This window comes from Ranitomeya variabilis, chromosome 4 (assembly GCF_051348905.1).
Source record: "Ranitomeya variabilis isolate aRanVar5 chromosome 4, aRanVar5.hap1, whole genome shotgun sequence".
NCBI classification, from domain to species: domain Eukaryota; kingdom Metazoa; phylum Chordata; class Amphibia; order Anura; family Dendrobatidae; genus Ranitomeya; species Ranitomeya variabilis.
In genome coordinates this window covers 690,440,745-690,455,759 of record NC_135235.1, presented here as the reverse complement: position 1 = coordinate 690,455,759, position 15,015 = coordinate 690,440,745, and the positions used below count along the sequence as shown (strand labels likewise).

Here is a 15,015-nt window from a genome sequence, read left to right as displayed (position 1 = left end):
CCTTCTCTGCTTGGTCTACCAGATTTGGTTCCTCATAAAGCACTCCAAGCGCCAGAAAAAACGCATCCACATTTAGCAATGCAGGATCTCCTGGCGCCAGAGAGAATGCCCAATCTTGAGGGTCGCCACGTAACAAAGAGATAATAATTTTAACTTGCTGAACAGAATCAACAGAGGACCGAGGTCTCGGAGAAAGGAATAACTTACAATTATTCTTAAAGTTCAAAAACCTAGCTCTGTCTCCGGAGAACAGTTCAGGAATTGGTATTTTAGGCTCTGACATAGGACTGCGGACTACATAATCCTGAATGCCCTGCACCCTTGCAGTGAGATGATCCACACTAGAAGACAGACTCTGAATGTCCGTATCTGCAGCTGAATTCAGAACCACCCAGAGATTAAGGGGAGGAGAGAGACTAAACACAGTGCAGAGAAAAAAAAAAAATGACTTCAGGATTTCTCTTCTCCCTCTTCTGCTGCATTAACACTTTGTGGCCTGCTGTACTATTGTGGTCCGGTGGTAGGACCTCAAAACTGACCAGACACACATGACCAGAATATAGGACAAGTTCTGGGGATGTGGCAGCTATACTGACCGCAATCCTGATCCTATCCACACACACTAAAGGCAGCCGTGGAGCGTTCTTAAAATCCTAGACGCCACGTTCACAGCCTGAGAAACTGACTACCCCTAGAGAGAAAGCAAAGACCTCACTTGCCTCAGAGAAATAATCCCCAAAGTTATAGATGGCCCCCACAAATAATAACGGTGAGTTAAGGGGAAAAGACAAACGTAGAAATGAAACAGGTTAAGCAAACGAGGCCCGCTAATACTAGATGGACAGAAAATAGATAGTTTTTGTACTGACCACACAGAGTCCTATCAAAAATAAACCACGCAGAGAATGCAAGAACCCCCACACCGACTCACGATGTGAGGGGCGCACTCTGCACCCCAGAACTAACCAGCAAGCAAAAAAATCACATAAAAGCAAGCTGGACTGAACTCATTATATACTGAGAAACGTTTTCAAGGAAATAATGAGCAAACAAACTTAGCTTCTCCAGCAGGAGACTGGTCACAAGGAATATTCAGGAGAACTCAGAAACAGGACTGAATACACCGACATCAGGCAACAAATGAAGGGCCAGGTGAATTAAATAGGCCCAGCATAGCAGGAAATGAATCAGCAGAGCCCAGCCAAGACCAGCCATATCGCTAAAGGCCACCAGAGGGAGCCCTAGAACAAACTCACACAGTACCGCTCACGACCACAGGAGGGAGCCCGAGAACGGAATTCACAACACTTCCCTATTTAACTCCACTCAGATCGTTACTTCATGCCAGCTGTCAATGTCTCAGTATTGGTTCAGATCTCTCTTGGACTTCTCTGAGGACCTGTCTACTCCAGCAGAAGCTAAGTCCTTGCTAGTTCATTTGTTGTTACTGCTTCCTGAATATATTTCTTAGTACTGCTAAATTCTAGTCCAGCTTGCTATCATGATATTTCCTTGCTAGCTGGAAGCTCTGGGGGTGCAGAGTGGCACCTCCACACCGTGAGTCGGTGTAGAGGTCTTTTTGCATACTCTGCGTGGTTTTTGTAGTTTTTTGTGCTGACCGCATAGTTCCCTTTTCTATCCTCTGACTATTTAGTGAAGTCTGGCCTCCTTTGCTAAAACCTGTTTCATTCCTGTGTTTGTGACTTTCCTCTTAACTCACAGTCAATATATGTGGGGGGCTGCCTTTACCTTTGGGGAATTTCTCTGAGGCAAGGTAAGGCTTCTATTTCTATCTTTAGGGGTAGTTAGCTCTTAGGCTGTGAAGAGGCGTCTAGGGAGAGTTAGGTACGCTCCACGGCTATTTCTAGTGTGCGATAGGAGTAGGGTTTGCGGTCAGCAGAGTTCCCACTTCCCCAGAGCTAGTCCCGATTTCTAGTTTACTCATCAGGTCATTCCGGGTGCTCCTAACCACCAGGTCCATAACACCTGACCCCCTATGAAACACTAGGTGCCAGAAAGCAACCTCCTACCCGAATCCTCTCAATAATGTACCAATCTATGCTTATTATTATTTATTTATTTATTTATATAGCACCATTAATTCCATGGTGCTGTACATGAGAAGGGGTTACATCAAAATACAAATATCACTTACAGTAAACAAAACTAACAATGACCGACTGGTACAGAGGGAAGAGGACCCTGCCCTTGTGGGCTTACATTCTACAGGATTATGGGGAAGGAGACAGTAGGTCGAGGGTTGCAGTAGCTCCAATGGTGTTGAGGTGGCCGTGTTGTCTTTACAGGCTGTAAGCTTCTTTGAAGAGATGAGTTTTCAGATTTCTTTTGAAGGATCCTAAAAGTAGTGGATATCCGGATGTGTTGGGGCACTGAATTCCAGAGGATGGGTGATATTCGGGAGAAGTCTTGGAGGCGATTGGGTGAGGAGCGAATAAGTGTGGAGGAGAGGAGGAGGTCTTGGGAGGACCGGAGATTATGTGAGGGAAGATATTGAGAGGTTAGTGTGGAAATATACAGGTTATGGAGAAAGGTTATGGATGGCTTTGTAGGTCAGTATTAGTAATTTAAACTGGATACGCTGGGAATTTGGGAGCCAGTGAAGGGATTTGCAAATAGGTGAAGCAGGAGTGTAGCGAGGAGAGAGATTAATTAGTCGGGCAGCAGAGTTAAGGATGGACTGGAGGGGTGCGAGAGTGTTAGAAGGTAGGCCTCAGAGGAGTATGTTGCAGTAGTCGAGGCGGGAGATGATTAGAGCATGCACGAGCATTTTGGTAGGGTGTGGGTTGAGGAAAGGACGGATTCTGGAAATATTTTTGAGCTGGAGGCTACAAGAGGTGGCGAGAGCTTGGATGTGCGGTTTGAAGGACAGGGCAGAGTCAAGGGTTACTCCGAGGCAGTGGATTTTGGGGACAAGGGAAAGTGTGATTTCGTTTATTTTGATAGATCAGGTAGGGAAGATATGCGTCATGGAGGAAAGATAATGAGATTTGTCCACATTGAGCTTGAGGAAGCAAGAGGAGAAGGAGGATATGGCTGATAGACACTCTGGGATTCTGGAGAGCAGAGAGGTGACATCTGGGCCAGAGAGGTAGATCTGAGTGTCATCGGCATATAGATGGTACTGGAAGCCATAGGACCTTATGAGTTGTCCCAGGCCGAGTGTGTAGATTGAGAAGAGTAAGGGTCCTAGGACAGAGCCTTGGGGGACTCCAACAGAGAGGGGGCGAGATGAAGAGGTAGTATGGGAGTAGGAAAAGCTAAATGTGCGGTTGGCAAGGTATGAGGAGATCCAGGATAGGGCAAGGTCTTTGACCCCCAAAGGAAGAGAGGATCTGTAGTAGGAGGCAGTGGTCAACTGTGTCGAAGGCAGAGGACAGGTCTAGGAGGAGGAGTATAGAGAATTGTCTGTTAGCTTTGGCTGTAAGTAAGTCGTTAGTAATTTTGGTCAGGGCAGTCTCAGTGGAATGGTGCGGACGGAAGCCAGATTGTAGATTGTCGAAGAGAGAGTTAGATGCAAAGTGAGAGGAGAGTTCAGCATGGACGTGCTGCTCAAAGAGTTTGGAAGCAAATGGGAGCAAAGATATGGGGCGATAGCTGGACATAGCGCTTGGGTCAAGGGATGGCTTTTTGAGGATAGGTGTGATTGTGGCATGTTTCAAAGCAGAGGGGAAGGTACCAGAAGTTAGTGATAGGTTGAAGAGATGGGTTAGGGATGGGTTTAGTGTGGTGGTGAGGTTGGGGAGGAGGTGGGATGGGTTGGGGTCAAGTGCACAAGTGGTGAGGTGTGATTTGGAGAGCAGATGAGCAAGCTCCCCTTCAGAGATTTTGGAGAGAAGTTATGGGGTTTGGGCATTGGTCTCTCATACAAAGGGGTTGTGGTGGTTGGACAACAAAGACTTGCCTTGTTTGGTCTATCTTATTTTTGAAGTGCGTGGCAAAGTCCTCGGCAACGATTAGGGAACTCGGAGGGGGCAGTGGTGGGCGGAGGAGGGAGTTAAAAGTGTTGAACAGCTGTTTGGGGTTGTGGGATAAGGAAGATACGAGGGTTGTGAAGTAGGCCTGTTTAGCAGAGGTGAGAGCTGATTTGAATGCCAGTGTTGCTTGTTTGAGTGCAGTGAAATCATCTTGTGAATGCGTTTTCTTCCAACGCCGTTCTGCAATTCTGGACACTTGCCGAAGCTTTTTAGTGATGTTATTGTGCCAGGGTTGTCTATTGGTACGTCGCACTCTGCTATGCATGACAGGGGCGACCGTGTCAAAAGCTGATGCAAGAGTGGCATTGTAGAAAGCAGTGGCAGTGTCTGTGTCATGGAGTGAGGATATAGAGGACAGTGGTAGGATAGAGTCGGAGAGTGTGTGGGTGTCTAGGTGTTCGAGGTTCCTGCGTGGGTGCTCATGTTGCTGGACATGGGTGACAGGTGAGGAGGACAGGGATGAGAAAGTGAGTAGATGATGGTCAGATAGAGGGAGAGGGGAGGTTGTGAAGTTAGATAGGGAGCATAAACGGGTGAAGACCAGGTCTAATGTGTGTCCGTCTGTGTGGGTGGCTGAGGAGGACCACTGAGTAAGTCCAAAGGATGAAGTAAGGGACAGGAGTTTTGAGGCTGCTGACTGGTGGGTGTCAATGGGAATGTTGAAGTCACCCATGATGATGGTGGGAATGTCAGCAGACAGAAAGTGAAGGAGCCAGGTGGAGAATTGGTCAATAAAGGCAGTGGTCGGGCCTGGAGGTCGGTATATGATGGCCATTTGGATGTTGCAGGGGGAGTAGATGCGGACAGAGTGGACTTCAAAAGAGGGGAGGATAAGGGAGGGTAGAGGTGGGATTGGGTTAAAGGTACAGTTGGAAGAAAGGAGAAGACCCACTCCTCCACCATGTTTGTTGCCAGGGCGAGGAGTGTGGGTGAAGTGGAGGCCACCGTAACATAGTGCATCAGGGGAGGCTGTGTCAGAGGGTGTCAGCCATGTTTCGGTGATGCCCAGAAAGAAAAGATTACGAGAGGTAAAGAGGTTGTGAATCAAGTGGAGTTTATTGCAGATGGAGCCGGCATTCCATAATGATCCAGAGAGAGGGTGCAGGGGGGTGGGCGTCATGGGCACGGATTTGAGGTGGACAAGATTACGGGTGTTTATATTGGGTTGGGAGCGATAGGAGGGGGTAGTAATAGGAGGTATGAGCTGTGGGGGCCCAGGGTTGGGAGATATGTCTCCAGCGGTGAGGAGAAGCGGAGAGAGACAGAGCAGGTGGGAGAAGGAGAGGGCGGCTTGTTTTGTGTTTTTTTTAGGAGAGATCTGAGGTTGCGGAGCAGGTCAGCAGAGGAGGACAGGTGGGGAGGCAGGAGGGAAGGAGAGATTATTACTTGGTTAGGGGGTGCTGGGGTTTGAGGATAGCGAAGGAGAGTGAGGAGTAAGGGAGCCAAAACTGTTAGAGCGTATGACAGCATGATGAGAATAAGTGTGGCGTAAAGTGAATGAAATTTAGTACAGTTATTAACAGTGGTTAGTCTTACCTTCTGTTCACTTCTGGCTCATTTCTGGCATATTTATGCAATAATATTTGTTGTTATCCTTTTAGAGACAGACCTAGGTCCAGACAGACCTGGGTCTCTGAATTTATAACAGCCTAAAGGTACCTTCACACTAAGCGACTTTGCAGCGAGAACGACAACGATCCGTGACGTTGCAGCCTTCTGGATAGCGATATCGTTGTGTTTGACACGCAGCAGCGATCAGGATCCTGCTGTGATATCGCTGGTCGGTGCTGAAAGTCCAGAACTTTATTTCGTCGGTGGATCTCCGGCTGACATCGCTGAATCGGTGTGTGTGACACCGATCCAGCGATATCTTCACTGGTAACCAGGGTAAACATCGGGTTACTAAGCGCAGGGCCGCGCTTAGTAACCCGATGTTTACCCTGGTTACCATTGTAAATGTAAAAAAACAAAAACACATACTCACATTCCGGTGCCCGGCGTCCGCTTCCCTTCACTCCTCCTGCATCCTGTGTAAGTGCCGGCCGTAAAGCAGAGCGGTGACGTCACCGCTGTGCTCTGTGGGAGATGCCGGAGATGTTCGGCGCTGACACAGAATGCAGGAGGAGTGCAGGGAAGCGGACGCCGGGCACCGGAATGTGAGTATGTGTTTTTTTTTTTTACTTTTACAATGGTAACCAGGGTAAACATCGGGTTACTAAGCGCGGCCCTGCGCTTAGTAACCCGATGTTTACCCTGGTTACCCGGGGACTTCGGCATCATTGGTCGCTGGAGAGCCGTCTGTGTGACAGCTCTCCAGCGACCACACAACGACTAAACAACGACGCTGCAGCGATCGGCATCGTTGTCTATATCGCTGCAGCGTCGCTTAATGTGACGGTACCTTAAGAGCTCAGGAAATAGGCCAGGTGTGATCAGGAGGGAGGGGCAGCAGGGAGACTGGTCACAGACACAGGAGGGGATTAATTAGAAGTCAGAAGGGAAAATGCAAGGGGAAATAGATCCAAATGGAAAGATAAAGTCAAACTGTGTATTGGCATCAAGGAAATAAAATGAGAAAACATGCAGGGTAAGGTAGAAATAAAAAAAAAAACAGTCATAGCAGCCAGCAGACATACCAGGAAGGAACAGCACGGTGAGGAAGATCAGGAAAGTTGGGTGATGGGATTGGGGTAGCAGCCAGCAGACATACCTGAGCATGAAGCAGATAAGTTGTCAGATTGATGGCAATAACAAAGCATAGCAAAAATAAAAATGAAGCATCTATAGCAGGGGGTTATTTTTCTGGCATATTTCTGCTATAATATTTGTTGTTATCCTTTTAGAGACATCCTTCTAGAGACAGACCATACTTAAAATAGATGTACCACTGAAACGAGCTTATATAGCCCAATGGGAAAAGGACTTGGGTACTTCCTTTTCTGAATCACAGATCAAACATATATACAGGCACTCACATGGCCCATCTAACTGCGTACGCATTCAAGAAAACTCATTTAAAATTATTACCAGATGGTATATAACACCTTCAGATATATACCTTCAGGTATATAACGCATTCAGAGATGGAACCACACCTCAACCACTAATTGTTGGAGATGTGAAGCGGATGAAGGAAGTTATAATCATATATGGTGGTCCTGCCCGTTGCTCTCCCCATTTTGAAACGAGTTAACTTCTATTATACGTAAAATATTAGGTAAATGTTTTGTCTTGAAACCAGAGAATGTTTTTCTCAATCTCCCAATCTGGCCAAATGATAGGAACGCTACAAAATTGGCCCAATTCATTCTGGCGGTGGGAAAATCCTTAATTTCAGCATTTTGGAACTCAAAAACAGTACCCACCACCCATCAGTTATACTCCGAAATCGAACAACTATACCACATTGAGGAACTGGCTGCGAGAATTAATCATACCACGGCTATCTTTCATAACACTTGGAAGTCTTGGACCCAACTCTGGACACAGCCCACATTCTACGCTACATTATCGCCATAAATAATTATATGTCCCAAGGTGCCACCAAACCTGTACCTCCCCTCCCCATCCCTCCCCCCCTTCAACTCCTGTTCTCCTTCTCTTTATCCTCTTCTCTTTACTTTTCTTGTTATATGTTAAAGTTACTCTGTTAAATCAAAATAAGAGAGTCAAAACGCATGTAATAACAATAATATTACGTTAGCTCGTTAGCTCTTTATTAGTAGACATTCGGAGCTTACTATGCTAACTAGACATTTGAATATTTGCATTTGTTATATTCATATTTTTCTAAAGCTGTTTGTTATCCTTAAAAATTTCAATAAAAAGAAAATAGAAAGAAGGCAATCAAAGCATCATATGTACCCCAACATTTAATATCTACAAGTCCCAGATGTTTTGGAAAATTGCAACTCAAGTAATTTTTTTATGAATTTCTAATTTTTTTCACCCCAATAGAAAAAAAACAAAAGCCCACACAACATTTTTTATTTTCCCGCTGACAAAGTGAAAGTTACAGCTCTTAGAAGAAGAGGAGGGGAAAACGAAAGAGCAGAAATAATAATAATAATAATAATAATAAAAAGGTAGCCTTCCATGATTGCACACTTACGGGGCTATAGAGGCCGTGTGTGTCAGTGCTGCTGACTTATTACACTATTATTGTACATATACCGGGATCTGTCCACAGTATTTGTCTGCGTCAGATTTATATTACTTTCCCACTGTACAGCAGCAGGAACTACAGGAATTAATGGGAGGTAGAAATCCTCCTCCTGTTATTAACCTAATCGCTGCCAGTTCCTCACCGCAGTGCCTCTGCTCATCCTGCAGCTGCCGGACATCCACCACTGTCCAGTCTCTAACTGCAGATTGTGATAGTCACAGATCATGTGTGCACTCACTACACTGAGCAGCCAATCACAAATCATGTATGCACTCACTTCACTGAGCATCCAATCACAGATCATGTGTGCACTCACTACACTGAGCAGCCAATCACAGATCATGTGTGCACTCACTACACTGAGCAGCCAATCACAGATCATGTGTGCACTCACTACACTGAGCAGCCAATCACAGATCATGAATGCACTCATAACACTGAGCAGCCAACCACAGTACATCTCAGTGTTCACTTGGCAGGAGCCCAGTCACAACAAAGCATTGTAAATTATTCCCCACTTGTACACACTGCTCTAAGGGTACCGTCACACAGTGCCATTTTCAACGCTACGACGGCACGATACGTGACGTTGCAGCGTCGTATGATTATCGCTCCAGCGTTGTAGACTGCGGTCACACGTTGCAATACACGGCGCTGGAGCGATAATTTCATGATCTATTTGCGATGTAGAAGCCGTTGGTTACTGTGCGCACATCGTATACAACCTGTGTCACACGATGCAATCATGCCGCCACAGCGGGACACTAGACGACGAAAGAAAGTTTCAAACGATCTGCTACGACGTACGATTCTCAGCGGGGTTCCGGATCGCAGTAGCGTGTCAGACACTACGATATCGTAACGATATCGCTAGAACGTCACGAATCGTGCCGTCGTAGCGATGAAAATGGCACTGTGTGACGGTACGCTAAGTCTCCTCCTCGACTCATCCCAGCCCTCAGTCAGGCTGGAAGAAGCTAAGCAAACAGCAGGGGAAAAAAATTTGACTCGGCTCCCAGTGGTGAGCCAGGGGCCCCGTCGTTCACATCAAAGAGCCGGCTCTTCGTCTCGGACCGTTCACTAAGGAAATATCACTAGAGTGCAGCTCTGCAGGTGGAAGGTCCACACCAGAACTTTATCCACAGGTGTCCCTTCTAATTTGGGTAAACTATCACCTCTAATAATCCTTGGACAGTTCTGACAAACACAGAAAAGTGCCCCTTTATGGATGTGAAAGAAAGTCTGTAGTCGCTGTCATGAACCGGGGTTGTTTGGTTGCCCCAGTTCTTTCATCAGGGATTTATTTATATCCCACTTCCCAGTTCCGGTTTGGAACTTGCAGCTCTCTAGCACCCCCCTTACCCTCAGGTCAGTCAGGGAACTGCACCTAGGGTAATTAGTCGCCAGAAAGTCTTCCTTGCTATGTACTGGCTATTGGGCACACTGTAGCGAGGGCGATATAACTACTCCCGTTCAGGTGGGAAATATAATTATCAACGCCATCCGTCGCTGCCAGTTTCTCCAAAATCTCAGGACACTTCACTGCCACCAGCTCCTATTATGAATAATAGCGGGTGAGGTGCCAACACAATCAGTAGTGTAATTTACTTCAGAGGACGTTGGAGCTACATTTTAGAGCAAGGAAAATTAAGCTAGTAAATATAGCTTTTACTTAAAAAAAATTAGGCAGTGTTTACAAAAGTATATAAAAAGATCTTACAAAATGAGACATTGATAGTATGTACAGAACGATTACAAAATAAAAGGGATTAAAGATGAAGAGCACTTAAAGTTCTCTCAGATAATGGTAGTACATTTGGCGGGGGAAGGGCGACACATCCCAATGCATCAGAGCAGATTGCAGAGTTTAACTGACTTCCTGGGCAATAGACCACCTCCGAAACTCAGCTGGTCAATGTTATTCCCTGCGCTTCATATCCTCACTGAGTGGGCTGCACCCTGGAATGCCCTCCCCTTTCTCGAAGTTATGTCAAATCTTTCATTACTCATAACTCTTGGGGAGGGGCTCGTGGAAGGACGCCGAGCATATTATTCATCTTGTTTTGAGATTAGCGTTCTATTAAGTCTAAACATGACTTGGCTATGTGACTGGGTAAGTGCAGCGCCCCAGAGTCCTGGTCGTTGCAGTACTGCCGCTCCGCCGCTAAGGGGAGTGATGGTACGTCTGAAGGCACCAAAGGAGTTAACCTGACCAGGTATCATAGTCACACATTACATTTCACAACCCGGCCACCAGGGGGAGCAAAGGGTTCTATGTATTAGGCCACTCCTCACACTTTGGTAAAACTGGGGGTCGGAGAGGAAGTTAGAGAGAAGCTGACTGGGTTTTGCCCGGGCAACATCTAGTGAGAGGAGAGCGTTGCTTGGGAAGATCCAGGGAGGTCCCTGTCAGGGGTGGGATCCTGGCAGTGGCCTAGCATGGGTCAGATTGTTACGGAACCGCGCCTGCACCTGATTGCGGCGGTATCCTAAGAAAGGTCAGGAAGCAAAGTATATTGTGGAGAAGTGAGAAACGAGATCACAGACACAGCACTAAGGAGATAACCGGGAGGAGTCCTGCCCCTAAGATCGTGGCAACATCCTTCCGAGGCACGTAGCCAGTGACCGGAATACCGAGGGAGTAAACAGCTCTACGCACTACTCCAACCACGGCCGGGCAGTTAACTTTAGGTTGTTTGTCTCACCTTTTTCACCTAATGAAGACAACGGAGGCAATTGTGGGAGAGGGGCGTCTCTAGGGTCCCAGAATAACTCCAGGCCTACCCCGTCATACGGGTGCGTCCTATCCATACCAACTGGGGGACGGAGAGAAAGAAAGAACAGAAACAGATACGAAAGTTTGTGAGGACTATCCCGTGGTGCTCAGCAGGGAGGTACTACAACACACAGGCGCTAGTAGGAAGGCTACTGATTTCCACCTGCAAAGGGAACTCTGGATGTGCCTTCGGACCGGCCGGTCTCGGACAGCCCTGTTAGCAGTGCTCTGGACTGCGGATTGCTGAAGTCTACAGTAAAAGGTAAAGAGACTGCAACTCTGTGTCCTCGTTATTCTTTGCGCCTCTCAACCTTCCATCACCTTTCATTGCGGCGCCCCTTAGCAGGGCCACGGACCGGGTCGGGCCACCGTGACATCCCCAGAACTGAGAGAGACAGACCCGGTACCGAGTACCCCGCGGTCCTGCGTTTGGGGGCTGCTGCATAAGCAGTAATGCATTTCTCAAATTCTGCTACTGTTGAAGCTTAGAAAAAGCACTGTGTGATGGCCTGGCCGATGCAGAGGTCAAAAATGTATTTGTCCTGCTTCCAGACCTAATCTGCGCGATTATATACCAGTTTAAGAGAACAAAGGGAATTCCATGAGGCTGTAGGCTGCTTTCAACCTGTTCTCTCCAGCTGCCAGCACTGAAGGGGGGAAGGAATCGGAATCGTGGAGCCTCACGTTACAGCTATATTGTCAGCAGGGTGAGGAGAAAAGCTGGGGGGAAAGAGAGGGGGGGGTCAAATCTGCTGCGTGTGTCTTAGTGGCATGTCACTTACAAAGGCAGGAAGATGCAGCATCCCTGAATGTGTGTGTACTTTGCACAGACCTAATGGGTGTAGCAGAGCTGTGTATATTCATGACAGGACCCCACACAGTATAATGTTCCCACAGTACCTCTATGCCCAATTTTATTTTGTTACATGTGAATACCTGCTTTTCGTGTTTTTCATGTAATATATGGAAGCCTACTGGAAAATGCTAAAAAAAAAAACATCTTATCCAGAGGGAAAAAACACTACATGGAGACTTTGGCGTCAGATATTTCCTGTCTTGATGTTCTTACCAAAAAGCTTTTCTAAAAGCCTCAAACTTCTGTATGTGAATCAGACCTGAGATCTAACGTGATAGAAGATTACAGTGCGGGGAAGACGGGAAACCTTCATATAGACGGCCGATGGTGATGGACTCTGGACAAATATGTTTCTAGAGCCGTAGTAGAAGACGAAGATGTCGTCCTCATCATGAAGTAGTTATTTCTCCTGTCACGTGTAATGAATATCTCCTGCAGTATTGCTAATGCCGATTCCAGGGTCGGGAAATGAGACGAGAATTAGCGTTATGGAAGATGAGTCTATGAGAAACGTATTCAGCTGCCGACTCCGAGGGAGAAACTTCTTGTTGTCTGTCGCCTTAAATATATAGGTTTTATTAGTAGATGCCAACAAGAAAACTAAATACTGTAAAATAATAAATCTCATGTGTTTACCTTATTATCTCCGGTAATTGTATTATTATACAGGATTTTTTTGATGTTACATCGGCTCATCTTCTCATTCAGGTCTCTACAATATCGGATCCTCTCAGTGAAGATCTTCTATAGAAGAGAATTTTCCTGATTTACCCATCAAGGATGAATATGGACAGAGACAAGATGGCGGAGAGGATAATAAACCTCACCCTAGAGATTCTCTTCCGGCTTACTGGAGTGGTGAGAGACTCTGAAGATGTCACATTACATCATTCTTATCTATGGGAATAACAGATGGATAGAACTGGAGAGGTGAGGACTCTGGGAATGTCTGTACTGAGATTTATTTCTGTGTCTCTATATATCCAGGATTACACAGTAGTGAAGAAGACCTCTAGTGAGCGCTGCCAGGACCAGGTGTCTGATAGATGGGGAAGACCTCTGAGCCCAATCTTAAGGCCTCCACCTCACCCCCTTATACATGAGGACATCAATGACCTCAAGATCTTAGAACTCACCTACAAGATGATTGAGCTGCTGACTGGAGAGGTGACACTGGAAATGCTGGAAAGTTATACAGTAATGTTATGAAGGGATCGGGGGGATGACGGTATCATTGTATGTGTCAGGTTCCTATAAGATGTCAGGATGTCGCTGTCTATTTCTCCATGAAGGAGTGGGAGTATTTAGGAGAACACAAAGATCTGTACAAGGACGTCATGATGGAGGTTCCCCAGCCCCTCACATCACCAGGTAATAGACAGGACTAAATACACACAGCCTATAATTATCTGTATGTAAAGAATGAATTCAGTCCCTGTATGTGTTTCCTCCAGATCTATCCAGTATGAGGACAACACCAGAGAGATGTCCCCGTCCTTTTTTTCCACAAGACTGTAAACAAGAAAATCCCAATGTTCATCAGTTTCATCAGGTAGATGGAGAGAAGGTGTCATGAGATCGCCCCTTTGATGTGTAGACGGCTGTGAAGGTCTTGTTCTCAGTCTTGTTTTATCCACCAGTATTATATGTTTTATACTAGTGTGATGAGACTGGTGGAGTTGGCAGAATTAGAGCTGATCATAGATGTGACTTTTCCATCTGCCTGTGACTTTTACAATATTTGTTTCAGGGTGAAGATCTGACCCATATTAATACTACAGAGACTTATGTGAGGGGTGATGAGCGGTGTAAAGAGGAGATTCCTACATATGACTACCCAGGTGAGTAGTGACCACTAAATGCAGGGAAGTCACAGATTCTTCTCAGTTAGCCGCTGTGTCTGCTTTTTCGGTCGTGTAGTCCGGCAATATCACAGTCGTGATCACCAGTTTACTTTTCGACCACAAAATATTCAACCACCCAAAAGTGTTCAAATGACTTTAGGCATTGAAAGCCCTGTTCCATAGAACTTACAACCTGGCAGATCCAACTACCAACTGAAATAAGAAAGATGCTGACGGTTATCTGCCCAGATTTGTAAACTACAAAGCCAAATGACAGCATTCGTAGAATGTGTTGACAAGTTAGAAAATCACTTGGAAAAAAATATGATGGTCCTGTAAGAGGAAGCGGAGGGTAATGATGCTGTTGGCTTCCTAGTACCCTGATATCTTATTGGATGAATCTACCTTCTCTTTCTTCTGTGCTGCTGAATGTGCTCATATAGTCTCTACAAGACCAGGTCCAGTCTTTCTGGCCAAACTTGACTTTTATGATTGACAACATTAAACGTGCAGTGAGGGTCAAGGGTGAATTTCTGTACAATAACAACAGAGTTTCCCTTTATCCTGACTTTTCAATTTCTTTTAAAGCTGACTACCTGCAAACAGGATTGTGATAAACTACATAAAAAACATTACAGCTGTGTAATGATATATCTTTAAGGGTATGTGCTCACGCTGCGGAACCGCAGCGTTTCCGCAGCTGCAGGTCCGCAGCGGTTTTCCATAAGTTTACAGTACAATGTAAACCTATGGGAAACTAAATCCGCAGTGCACATGCTGTGGAAAAAAAACGCGCGGAAACGCAGCGGTTGTATTCCGCAGCATGTCAATTGTTTGTGCGGATTCCGCTGCGGGTTTACACCTGCTCCAATAGAAAACTGCAGGTGTAAACCCGCAGCGGAAACCGCGATAAATCCGCAGTAAAAACCGCAGTGGTTTTGCACTGCGGATTTATCAATTCCGCTGTGGAAAATTCTGCAATGGAATCCGCAGCGTGTGCACAAGCCCTAAGCTGCGCGTGGTTGATTGCTGTAATATACATTTATTCCTGCCTGCAGGAGATGTGTTGGCATGGCTCGAGCCCTGGTTCATGGATTAACGCCACGTCCTAAATTCCTTCATGTTTTAAATCCTAAGAAATTCAGATTATTGTACAATCTCTCCTGAAATGGGGGTGCTAATACTTTCGCTACTCTTCTGGTCAGGACTCATAGTAGTTCCAATGGTCCACCATAAATAAGTGTAACTTCAGTTTAGTGTTGGAGCTCTCCCCTCATACCTATGTTGTTGTTAAAGATGCAACATAAAATTAAAAAATGTAATTTTTTACAGGTTCATTCTGTATAATAGGTTGATTACTTATGTGAGTCTGTAACTCC

At 46.0% G+C, this 15,015-nt stretch overlaps 1 protein-coding gene across 2 annotated transcripts in view; it reads left to right on the top strand.

Moving 5' to 3' along the window:
- The window catches only part of LOC143767652 (uncharacterized), a 94,806-nt gene that overhangs the window by 64,145 nt on the left and 15,646 nt on the right, over nucleotides 1-15,015 (top strand). The window contains exons 2-6 of one of the 2 annotated variants that reach the window (XM_077256105.1): nucleotides 12,501-12,650; nucleotides 12,780-12,959; nucleotides 13,040-13,163; nucleotides 13,247-13,344; nucleotides 13,543-13,633. The exons of the other annotated variant lie outside the window; for it this stretch is intronic. Coding sequence (XP_077112220.1) covers nucleotides 12,573-12,650; nucleotides 12,780-12,959; nucleotides 13,040-13,163; nucleotides 13,247-13,344; nucleotides 13,543-13,633 — 571 coding nt within the window. The 5' untranslated portion in view covers nucleotides 12,501-12,572. The remainder of the gene's footprint in view (nucleotides 1-12,500; nucleotides 12,651-12,779; nucleotides 12,960-13,039; nucleotides 13,164-13,246; nucleotides 13,345-13,542; nucleotides 13,634-15,015) is intronic. 2 annotated transcript variants of the gene reach the window in all.